Genomic DNA, 12,647 nt, shown 5'->3' with positions numbered 1-12,647 from the left:
ACGGCTTTGTTTCGGTGGTATAAGTAAAGTTTTTATACCTGAAATGAATCTCAGGGCAGAGGAGAACTGAATGGAAATATTAGGCCAGAGTTAAGGCAGAAGGTCTTTCTGTTCTCTGCAATGTTTACAGCACAGACTGTATGTAGAAGATGGATGTAGCTACTGTGACGACATCACCACATGGCTGGCTAGGTGTCACTGTGAAACCTTGAGCTGAGTATTTTGTTGTTTGGAAGCCATATCTGCCAAATAGGATTGCAGGGATACAACAAACATTTGATTGAGCAACTTGTTAATCACAAAATAGTTACACTTTACACACTTTATCTTTGTTTTTGACTCTAACAGTGACCACCATTTAGAAAATGAATATCATCTTCCAATGTTAGAAGACTTGAAAACAAAGATTGAAATTATAAACTCATCAGTAAAGTTTTTAATAAGGTTGTAAATCTAGGGAGCCAATTTTCCCACAGATTTACAGCTAGAGTCGCCCCCTGCTGGCTAGCAGATAGAACACAAATTTAACTGACACACCGACTTCTCTTTTCATATTGGAACACTGACTGCTGATGTTTTGGCAGAGGTTAGCATCATGTTTTTGTCATCAAACGTTAATGCCATTTGACATTGCAAATCACTTCCAGAACACAATACTCTGCTTATTCACTAACAAATTCTGAGTGAAGGAGTCTTTTAACTTAGTTACTCCTGTTTGTCCTTGTAAAAAGTGTCACGCGAAAACACACAGATGATAAGAGACCATCGACTCAGCCACGTGTTCGTCTCCTCTGAGCGCAGCAGACCGTCACCCAGAGCTCTATCTGCTCCGCCACTGTGCCATGTGCTCTTTTTCACATGAACACAGTGGCTCCTTTGACCAATTTACCAAATTATAGCCCGCTACTTTAAGGAGAGCAGAGGTAGCGAGCACGCTGGGAGTTTCCTCCCATGAGCGGCGGGGAAGAACGTAGACAGTGAGCGAGAGCCTGTCGGGCAAATGACCCAGGGCTAAATATACAGCTATGCATCTTTGGAGATCGAGACACAGCCCATTTAGCCCGGCCCAGGCGGCTTAGTGTGGACAGAAGAGTGGTTAAGATCACCACTTTGGGTGTGTGAGTGTGGGTGTGAGACACAACGAGAGAGGGACGGGGTTTTGGCCTCTGAAAGGAAACAGACTGTTTCTGTGAGCACTGGACGGCTACAGTGTTTACATTCAGTCAGCAGACTGAGCATCGAATAAACTGAAATACATTAATAATAAATATACATAGAAATAAGTACACTAGAATGACACAATGCCTGTGATCTCACAGAGTTAATCCTTGTGTCATACATATATATATACATACATATGAGTCAGGCTCAGGGAGTGCCCCTCATCCTGTCGCCCTTTTCTCTCTGACTGGACAGCCTTTTTCCAGGACTTGCTTTCTTTGGAAACCTTAAAGAACACACACCATATGCATTGGCTGCGCCGTAGCTAGGCACCCGCGCTGCTCCCTGTGTTTACACTGCATTTTGGACTACATCCCACACAGAGCTTAGCGGCCTTAGATGTCCCTGTGTTTCAGCTAAGCTGCTGAATGATACAAAAAACTCATTTTACTTTGATGAGAAGCTATGCAGCAGCATTCCTTGGCAGCGAGATGAAACGTTAAATGCATGATCTGAAACTATCCACATTACACTAAAATGTACCGTCAAAGGACATAATTTGCAGAGGAAGAAATGCATTCCAAAGCAACCAAAAAAAACCTCATTAGTAAGACTGATGAATGCTATCTAGAACAGATAAAATAAAATACTACACCATGATTGCTTGATGCTTTAGAGTGGCCACTTACGGTCTCAAATTACATTCAATTTGAAAATAAATTCAGTTGTTGGAAACCAGGTGTTGGCACCATCAGGATATATCAGTCTCAGTTTGAAAAGTCAATAAAACCTGAATATATTTAATTGCTCTCCTCCAATGTCATAAAGGCTTCAGCATTATGAGTGACACAGACTGTCTGATATGACACCAAACACCTGTAAAGTGTCTTGTGCAACAGTGCCTTCTAGTGGCGATAAGCACAAACTGTAGATCTGGACACAACGATGGTGGCTCACCTGATGCTGTTGTACAGTTACGAAAAGTTACATGTGTTAAATCTGCATTTATACACATATTTCTAAATAAATGTACATTTACAGTCAGCGTTTCCCCCTACTTCCAGGTGCTAATGCAAGTTATGATCAAGTTGATGTTTGACAATAACCTAAAAAAGGCAATCGTGCTCCAGTGGTGCATCTCCTGATGTTGGTTCCCTATGTTTTCAGTAAAAATCACCCATTATGCATACGGACATGTAAAATATACACACATCTGCATAGGGTAGCAGCACATTAAGGGCCAGTAACTCCCCAATCAGTACCTTATTAATAAGAGGCCTTTTTGCATACAAAAACATATCATCAAAGCAAAAAAAAACTGATTCCAACTTTGTATGATGGTGCAAAACAACCTGCAATAAGACATTTTCTGTTATTTTTTATTTTTTGTTCATAGGAGAATTGCACAGAATCGAAATACAACAAACAACAACATGGCACCGCTGAAAGTTAAAAACGGTAATACAGACTTATAGCCAAGCTCTCCTACTTCATCAACAACGGCACACACACAGACACACAGCTGTGCCTCTCTCATGCTCCATGCTCCTTCATCTGCAGCGTTCACATAGCCACGTCCCAGAAATGTAAACACATTGCTGAGGAGGCAGGGCCTGTGTGCATCCAAGGTTGGGGTTAAGGTTAGAGTGTTTATGCTTGTTCTCAGTTCCTCCCCCATTGGGGTTAGGCCCTAACATGCCAGGGATCCCTGAGGACCCGGGGTAAAACAGAGCGGCCGGTCCTTGCTGTGGGAAAAACTCTTGAGCCAGCCGTGACCCTAAACCACCCCTGACATCGGTCTGTTTCCTCACCCCCCGCCCGTCCCTGCTCCTACTGATACGGACCTGGCCGCTCGCTCCGTTATGTAACCACAAGCCTTTTCTAACATGTGCGAGGGGAGTATGCAAAAGCATCCGCCAACTATTTTTACTTCTAACGTGTATGTGCAACGAGAGTCTAATAAGTCACGCTGTCATGGACACAAACAAAGACACACCTATTAAACAAGCTGCTGCTTCTTTTGTGCTCTAGTACGTGCTAGTATGGTAAGAGCGCAAAAATTCCATAAAAACAATGATGTGTGTCATTGGTAAGCATGTCTCATGAGGATTCAAATGTTGTAGTACATATGGTTTTTATTTATTTTCCAAAAAAATACGAAGGATTTGGTTTAGACAGCAAATTACAGAAATTATAAAATTAAAACGTGAAAACTATGTTTAATTAGTCTTTCATAGTGATGTGTTATCAACTGAACCTACGACTCTGCTCTGCTTTACTAAGATTTATAGCAACTCTGAGCTCATTGTTTAGCTGTACTATTTCGGTTCAGTCATCGCTCTCATAGCGTCATTTTTAGCTACAGGAGGCAGCTGTGTTCAGCAGAAAGAAAGCTCTTATAAACCATATTTGTATTATGTTTATGTTATACAAAAAAAAGGAGACTGAGACAGAAGCAAGGTAGTGACGAACAGAGGAAGAATTAACAGCTAAAAGCCAGATGTGTCCCTCTGGAGGTGCTTGAGGTTGCAGCGGATTTCCAGATCATCATGTTGCTCTGTCACTGGTGGATAAACAATATATATTTAATGCAAAGCAGGCTTTTACCTTCTGAGGTATCAGTCATACAAGCTTAGAGACCAATTGGTGACCTCTGGTTGCTAGGGAAAAATGTGTATTCCCCAAGTGATTGGCAAGATGCACAAAGAGGGTGCAAACTGCAACTGTTGGAATCAGTTCCCTAACCAATTAGCAATCGGAATACACATTCTTCTCTAACTGCATGTAGTTGCAAGGGGGTTGCAGACCAGTTTGTGGCCCTGTGTGATTGTGGTGTTTTTCACAGTAATTGTTATGTGAAAAAAATCAAACTTCTTTTATTATTTCAACAGAAATTGCTGCTATATAAAAGACATGAGGTCCAGGTCAAAGACACGATGTTGGTTAGAAGCATCACTCCCTGATAGGTCTGTTTTTAGGTAAAGTGAGCAAACTTTATAACCAGATTTTATCTGATTTCGTTTTTACATCCCGTTGATCACTGAAATTTATGTTAATTTATACATTCTTCAAAGTAGCTGCCCAAATAAGTGTCCACAATATGCTTACCCTAGAATGTTTCTTTGATAATTGAATAATAGATAATAGAATGATAATAGAATGTTATCACGCTAATACAGCTTATTCTGATATTTAGGCATTGTGTTACAACTCCACTTACTGAAAAGATTAAAACATCACTAGGAAAAAAGTTGTGTTCTCACCAAATTATTTATTACTCAACATGTGACGGAACAAGATGTAGGCGTGGCTAAAAACAGCTTGTTAGCTTGTTAAGTTAGCTTGTTTAAGACTATGGTCAGGGAAAAAGGAAACCAATGCTGACTGTTTGTAAAGAGAAGCTAACTGTGGCAGTCTTACTGTGTTAACACAAATCACCCAACCAGACTCCCTACTAAGTATGGCATTGTTTGTGTAAAACTATTGAGGGATAACTGTCAGGATTTTTCAAGTAAAGATGGTCTATTTTGGTTTTAGCCATCAAACATGCTGATTATTAATAGCAACAAAACTAAAGCAGTCATAAAAAAACATAGATTTGCTGAGGGATATATTGGCATCTTATACCTTGCAGTTACTGAGTGACCACAATCTAAACTGACAGTCTTCATACTGTGTTTTCTAACACTGGGGAAAATAAATAACTGCTTAGCGTGCAAAAAAAAGTCCATTCTGGTAATCAGGTCAGAGTGAACAGAGCTGGAAATACTTGGACTACAGCTACTAAGTTTGTAGGATGACTTCATAAAACTGCAATTTATAAGCCACTGTTCAATTGTAAATCACCATTGTAAACCAAAAGGCTCAGCTATTTTCAGTGTATCAGTTACAAGTATACTGGTATATACTTTTGGTGCATTATACATTTTGCTTTGCAATTTGATGCAAAGCAACCAAACTTGTATGAGCTTTAAAATGTTATATGTTCACAAAAAAGAACTGAATCTCTAGAAGAACATGCACACTGCATTTGGTTTGGAATTCTATGGAACTGGATAGAAAAAGCATGAAAGTTACTTTCTCCTAGTTGTTTAACAACCATCTCCTTATAGAAGTCACTCTGAGCAGTATGTAACTAATTCTTTTTACTGTCTAAACCAAAGTGCCGGAAGAGGAAAAACTTGACCATGATGTCCAAACTTTCACACAGCATCTTTATGTAATATCCACTTCAAACACTTGATAATGTAGGATTATTGTGCTGTGCACACGATAAACACCAATGCATTATGCTTTAGTTGGCTCTCAGTCCAATGTTAAACATGCCTATTTTATGTTTTAGTTCCTACTTTCCCAGGGCTCTGCGAACATTCTGTAATTTGTAACCGGATCCCTGGTTGCTGCTTGTATACACAGCGTAACACAGGGCACATTGGGGAAATATGTGTGGTTCTAAACGCAGCACTAATTGGACCACATCTACACCATCTTTGCCCTGCAGTTACTCATTACTCAGCGATGTCCTGGCCCTGTTCCCTGACTACACAAGACCTATATTAAAAAAATGGTGGATGACGTAGGTGTTAGTGGTTTATGGTTCTCTGAGTGTGTGCATACCTTTACTTGCGAGAACAAATGTGCAGCCTATCTCACCGGTGAGAACACCTAACATCTCCACGACAGCCCACGTACCCTCATCTAAGGGCTGTGCAAAATAAAACTGATTCCTGGCAATATGAGCTCAACATGAGGGAATATCTGAGGAATGCTCCCAGCATGCTCCACGGCACACTGGGCACCCCTCACCCAAGAGGGGGCTAGTTGGAGGCAGTTGCTGTCATCTTCAACAGTTGAAGATATCTGAAACGCACATCATCACTTACAGTAAATGTTGGCATCACCTTCCAGCCATGGGTTGAATCATTTCAAATTCACTCCAGAGGTAGTCACCAGTATATTGCTACAACATACTAAAATCACTAAGCACCAATTTCACAGTATCATTGACTTAATGCTGGTGCTGTTAAGTTTTATTCATAAGTACAAAATTATTACTCTAACCGTTCATCTGGCTTTATCATCCACAGTTTGATTGAGACCAGAATAAAAATACGTACATTTAAAAGCTGCATCTATCCAGCTTAGTTCACAGAGTGCCCTGCACTGTTGGACTAGCTTTGTGCTGTGCCCTTAAACCAGTTGCTATGGAGACAGATTTACCTTAAGCAATGAGAAAAGTCGATTCTCTTAACACTTAAATAATGGTGATAAGTCTGCACTCTTTTTTTAATGATATTTGATTAAATCAAAAGCACCACCAGTATCAAGAACAAACTTTTACTCCCAGCTGTTGTGATAACAGGTCCTTCAAAGGGGATCAGTTATGCTCATTTACAGTACAGCTCCCTACTTTTATTCTTGGTATCTCCTAGAGTAGGTCTGCGTCATTTAAAGTTCAAAATAATCATTTTTTATCTTATACTGGGCCTTTATAGGGCCCTCTGATTCGCAGAATTGCCTTAAACCTGCAGTCTGTTAAATGACCACCAGGGGGCAATAGCTGTAGTTGCAAAATGACTTCGCTCCTGTAGAATATGGTGAAAATAGCCCTCGGCCCTGACCTTTGTAGACATTATCCTGATAAATTTTTTAAGGGTCAGTCACTACTTTGGGGTCACATTCAACAAACAATTACGTTCATTTTGCGAATTATTGCCATTATTAGAGTCTGAAAGGAGAATTATACAGGATGTGATGGTTGTTAGCCAATGAACATGCGGTTTGACTGTCAGCTGACCCCTTCACTCATTATATCCAATTTCAAAACACCAACCTGATTATGAGAAATCAGTCAGCTTAAGACTTTATGCGAGAAGTTCACAAACCAGTACATGACATCAGGGTAGCTACATCGCACATCTTTGATACTGTTTAAAACCAACCGGTTTTAGGTCCTCACACTTAAAGGCCACCCTGAAATTCAGCGAAGTTTCTTCTGACTGGCCATTCCCCCTCAAGGGGGATTCCCCCAAAAGGTTTGAACAGCAGGACAATAGGGCCTCTGCATACCTAGTAAGGGCATTATGGATAGGCACTCTTGGTGACAGCCAGGATCCGAGAATAGAAAAAAAACCCAAAAACTTTTGAAATTGAGTTCTTATACATAATAAACTCCACTTCAAATGCTCTGAAAAAAGGCTTTGAATATCTGCAATTTCAACTCCACCTGCTGAGGAAGATCAAAGATTTCAAAAGCTCCCGCAGCACCTACTAAACACCTCATTGCAGTCATGATGTTGTGGTTTAATGAAAAGCCAAAAACAAGATGCATTTGCTGTGAACCAATTTTGTTGCTTCCAAATTTTACTTTTTTTTAACTTTTGTTTGGACATGTAATGAATAAAAAAAAAAAAAAAAAAAAATCCATATTCAAATAAAATATTAAACTCATTAAGCACTGTTTATTTTCATCTGTAGCCGAGTAGCAGCTGCATGAGATTCATTATATAAGGAGCGCGATCATCTGGTAATAAAGTTGAATTTCTTCCAGTTGTAGCCCGTCAATCTTACTGGAATGTCTGGATTAAAAAAATAAAAAAAAAACTTTCTATTTTTTTTCAGCATTTTTCTCCAACTGAGTTAATATATGGTCAATCAGAGTGTACCTGATGCAGGGCAGTAAATCACGTCGCCTTTGGCTGTGAGCAAAGGAATTCACCAAACAAGGGCTGAGGAGAGCTGACTGAGAGCACACCTCAGGCCTCGCAGGCATGCACACTCTCACGTCCACACACACACACACACACACACACACCATCCAGTTTCCTGTCACACACCAGAGAGGTGACGCACAAACACAATTACTTACTCATTTCTGTAATACATACTGCACTTTAAAAACCAAACACAGCAAAGCTTACCAACAAAACTTAACCCCACAAGTCTTTGGAAAACTTCAGGTGCATAAAAGCAGGTGTCCACCACTGTGTTTATTTTTCATGCTTCCTATTTCCTCTTCAGTATCTGCAGTTGTATTTTTAGAAAATTTTGTGCCATTGTTTGTGTTGAAATCCATTGTTTCCCTCAGCTTTAACATTTCTGTGTTTCTTCCTCTCTCCTCAGCAGTACAGTAAAGACACGTCAACCAGTGTTTTACACCTCAGCCTGTCCGTGTTTATGGAGGCAATCAGCACCTTTAATGCAGGCATAAAAGCCTCAAGGGAGACGCCTTTTGGCAAGCTCAAGAGATAGACTGTCGAGATTTGCCCTGCAGTTACTGTTTGCCTCTGCTTTCTTCAGCAATACACAACCAATTAAGACAGAAATATTTTTTAAATCTGTATTTCAATACTACTAAAAAAGTGTCCTCCACACTGCTTGAAAAATGTGGGTATGAAAAACATCATGAATGATAATGAATACAGTGTCTGTTACACAACTGTACAAATGCATTAAAAAAGGCATATTTTTTTAAATTTTCAATATTATTTATATGTGTATTTTTGACATGACACACATATGTCTAGCGGATAAATTGTTTTTTCTTCCTTACCGTTGATTATTAAAATACTACTATACTACTAATAAACTACTTAAAACTCTGGATTAGGGCTGCCACAAACGATTATTTTGATAGTTGACTAGTCACCGATTATTTTTGCTATTAGTCAACTAATCAGATCATCATCCATTGGACGTAAAACATACAGCTTATTGTACCAGCATGCATCTGCTCTTATACAACTATCATTAGCTTACAGCTTTAAGTGTTTAAGGTAAGTGCTAACTAAAAAGCCAAACCAATTTACTCAGGAACAAATAAAATACAAAAAAAAAATCCAAACAATAACATTTGTAAGTTATCTAAGTGCCTTATATATGTTTAACCTGAGTAGCGAAAGACTGCGGTGGGTTTGAAAACGATTTGCCCTGAGTCCGGTGTTCTCACGGCTCTAGTGAGCCTAGCCCCCAGCTAGCTATCGAGCTAGCGGGTAACAGACAACTCCGAAAACGTCAGCTTTTGAAAATATGTGGTGTCTTCATAAACTGAGCGGATATTTGAGGTTTACACAGCTACATTGTCGCCTGAAAATATGTTAAATGGTTATTTTGAGACCAAGAAAGAATAATAAGAGTAATATTAAAACTAACTACCTGCCGCCATTGTTGGAAACAGAGCTGGGCCACTCTATAAATTCTGGGACAGAGCTACTTCTTCTTCTTCGGGGTTTAACGGCAGCTGGCATCCTTGTACATGCGGTGCTGCCATCTTCTGTTTCAGTCCGTTATTACACTCTTAAATCCTACTACTTATTCCTGCATCTTTTGTGATCTTACAAAATTTCAAACGATGCATCGACTATTAAATCAGTCGTCGACGATTTTGTTAGTCGATGTAATCGTGACTAGTCGACTAATCGTGGCAGCCCTACTCTGGATAAACACCTAAATTGGTGAAACTTGAACCTAGTCCATGTGACGGCTGCAGGAGTGTGTCAGATGAAAAAGGTGGGGGGGAAAAACTGATAGAGGCCAACAGATAGCAGTGAAATCTATTTTTGTGGTAAAATCTTGCCCTCTGCATCCCAAAGGTGTTTCAGAAAGCAATGAATTCAAACACATGCCTTTAACAATGCCCAGAGAGCTTAGCCTCATGCCTCTGCACATCTCAAACAGATGTCTTCATGGAGAAGGCATCTAGTGCCAAGGCAACTGCAAGGATAATAACATGTTCTTTCTTAATTACTGCTGCTTTTAAAAACAAAATAAGACAATTTCAAGAAATATTTTCTGTGTGAGCACAGAAAAGTGCAGGGGATATTTGCTTTGGTTTGTCAAGCGCCCAAAACCATTTAAACACACAACATTCGATGAAGCGAGCAAGCAAATCATATCCAAGTCTAACACAGCCTCGTATGTCAATACCATATAAGGCAACCGAGCAAGCGAATATTTTATGGCTCTTGCAGAATCTTTTCATACCCAGAATACGTCCCACATTGCTCAGTGTTATTTCAAAGGCCAAAAGTCGTCATCATGATATAGCAGATTCAATAGCACAGCTTTTTATTTACCTTTCTTATCCAGAAGACTTTTTAAACTTTTATTCCAAAAGCTATAACCTTTATAACCTTATCAGAACAGAAAACGACCTGCCAAACAACGGTTAAGTCGAGCAATGTCAGGTTTATTTATATAGCCCCAAATCACAAGTTTGTCTCTGGGGGCCTCCAGATAATGGACCATTATCTGCTATAGTGACTGCTGTGCTAGTGTAGCTGATAGAGCATGTTACTTTCCAACCTTATTTGTAACAATTCTGCACCAAGACAGACACTGTAATAAGTACAGCATGGAAGCAATTACCAAAACAAAAAAGAAAAAAGAAAAGAAACACTGTTGCTTACCAACTCATAGTTTGTTGCTGGAACACAAGATGAGGACACCTGAAAACAGAAAGACAAGCAGTGAGTTATGTGGATGCTAATTTGGAGTTAGAGAAACACTGTAAACAACAAGCACACTGGCAGCTATATTTAGATTACAATTTATGGCTTCATATTTTCGACATGAACCCCAGATGCTTTAAGTTAGCACCCATGTGTTTCTGCATATCCACTGTAGAATATACAACAAGCAAAGGACAAGCTTCTACAGAATTAGAGCTACCAGAAAGAGAAAAGGGAGAATCCCCTTCGGAAACAAACTAATGTAAAATAAAAGTCTAAAGTCTAAAAGTCGCCTCTGCTTTACTGTTTTAACTCCGTTCAGCTCACGGTTTTGGCTTTATGGCAACATTTGTGCAGGATGTTGAATTGAAAAAAGTATTTTTGTGACCCCCAAATGTGCAAAAAACAATGGATGCATCTTTAAATAAGGCTGATAATTCAAGAACTGTATGGACAGTGTTTAGCAGGTGCTGATTCGGAGCTACTGAGTTTAAAGACAAGGTAACGACAGACTGTTGTTGTACATGTTCATGTCCGACCCCTCGTACCAGAAGACCTTATTAAACTAGACAGAAGAACAAAGCGGTGGGACCGCTCCAACAGAACTCATGATCTGTCAAGTGCTCGGACTAATCCGATTACCATCCAACAGTTTCCATAATCATTCTGTGAGCTCAGCGTGAGGGCATGAGGCTGATAAACAGGAAGAGTATAATGATAATGGCTTCTAGCAGAAGATTCAAATGATGTGCGCCTAGAAAGTATGAATGCAAACAGGATGTCAACGTGGTGGTTGTTTCCTTCCTGTGCATGCCAGTCTTCTCATCATGGTTAGTGTTTCGTATCATTCTTCTGACACTTCTCATTTGGATTTTTACCAGTTAGTACCTTCATCTCTTACATAACGGACTGACCGGTGACAGCACGGGGCAGCTTTACGATTCTAGAGGGCTTTTGTCATTGCTCTTTTCCTATATTCAAATTTCATTGCTATGCTCCGTCCGTTTTAGCTTTGAACGATTAGGCCTCGAGGTTATCACTGCTGTCAACCTCTAAGAGCACCTTTCATCTTTGCCACCGCTCCACCTCTCTCCTTATCCGAGACTAAACGAGTCATTGCTTGAAGACTGGATTTCTGCGATGTCGGGGTCTGCTTTGTGTTACTGTAGCACATTCTTCCTCTGCCCGCAAAAATAAAATAAAAAACAGCCTTTGAAAAAGTGCGGTCTCATTAGGCCTTTCATGCAGCTTAGCGCAGTGTTGTTGGGTGGATATTGGCCAAAGAATTGCTCGCGTCATGTATCGCAGACTTCGCTTCACTGTTTTTGACCCTTCAAACTATGTGTAAATGTTGGCAGGTTCAGTGCCAGCGGTTTTGCGATTGATGAAGTCTCACTATGATTTAGTGGTTATGAAAATCCTAGCTGGAGCTCAACCACCGCTGGATTTTCTTGCTTATTGTTGGGCTGTATACTCATATGGATATGGATACAAAATAATCAAATATTTATTAGATCGGGTGACCAGATTCATTGTCCAATTTCCAGTCCCAGCCTTAACAATTTGAATTAAAAAGACCCAAATTAGCTAGCACTATGTACTTGTATAAACAACCCACTGTACTTTTGAAACAAAGTATGTTTGACTATCTGCCAGTTCTCAAAACCAAACTAAAAAGGGTCACTGGATAACTGCCACTGGGATGTTGGACGGCTGATTAGATTCACAAGGTTGAGGATGTGTGAGTCACCTTGGGTCATTACAGTCTCTTTTATAGCCGTTACCCCATCTGGAATACAGGAATGTTAACTCTAAACAGGAAATGACCTTAATCAGATTACATGATTCTAGTCCCTTTAGCAATGGAAGCAGCTGATATGCAAAAAGACAGTGCCTAAATTTAAGACAGGCTCCAACACAGTGGCCGTTACTACTTCAATGGAACCCTTCCATGAATGCTTGTTAGTTGTGAAATGCAATACCTCGACCGTGACACAGTCTGTTCCAATTAGTGTCAAACATGAGGTAAGAGCAACA

The 12,647-nt window shown here is 39.9% G+C and overlaps 1 protein-coding gene across 17 annotated transcripts in view; it reads right to left on the bottom strand.

The window, feature by feature from the left end:
• Positions 1 to 12,647, bottom strand: part of tns1b (tensin 1b) — a 198,023-nt gene that overhangs the window by 72,338 nt on the left and 113,038 nt on the right. For all 17 annotated transcript variants that reach the window (XM_087829953.1, XM_087829956.1, XM_087829969.1 and 14 more), the window contains one exon: positions 10,569 to 10,607. In XM_087829953.1, coding sequence (XP_087686079.1) covers positions 10,569 to 10,607 — 39 coding nt within the window. The remainder of the gene's footprint in view (positions 1 to 10,568; positions 10,608 to 12,647) is intronic.

This window comes from Neolamprologus brichardi, chromosome 16 (assembly GCF_056152115.1).
Source record: "Neolamprologus brichardi isolate AB-2024 chromosome 16, ASM5615211v1, whole genome shotgun sequence".
NCBI lineage: Eukaryota > Metazoa > Chordata > Actinopteri > Cichliformes > Cichlidae > Neolamprologus > Neolamprologus brichardi.
The sequence above is the reverse complement of the archived record's forward strand: the minus strand, read 5'-3'. Positions and strand labels throughout refer to the sequence as shown.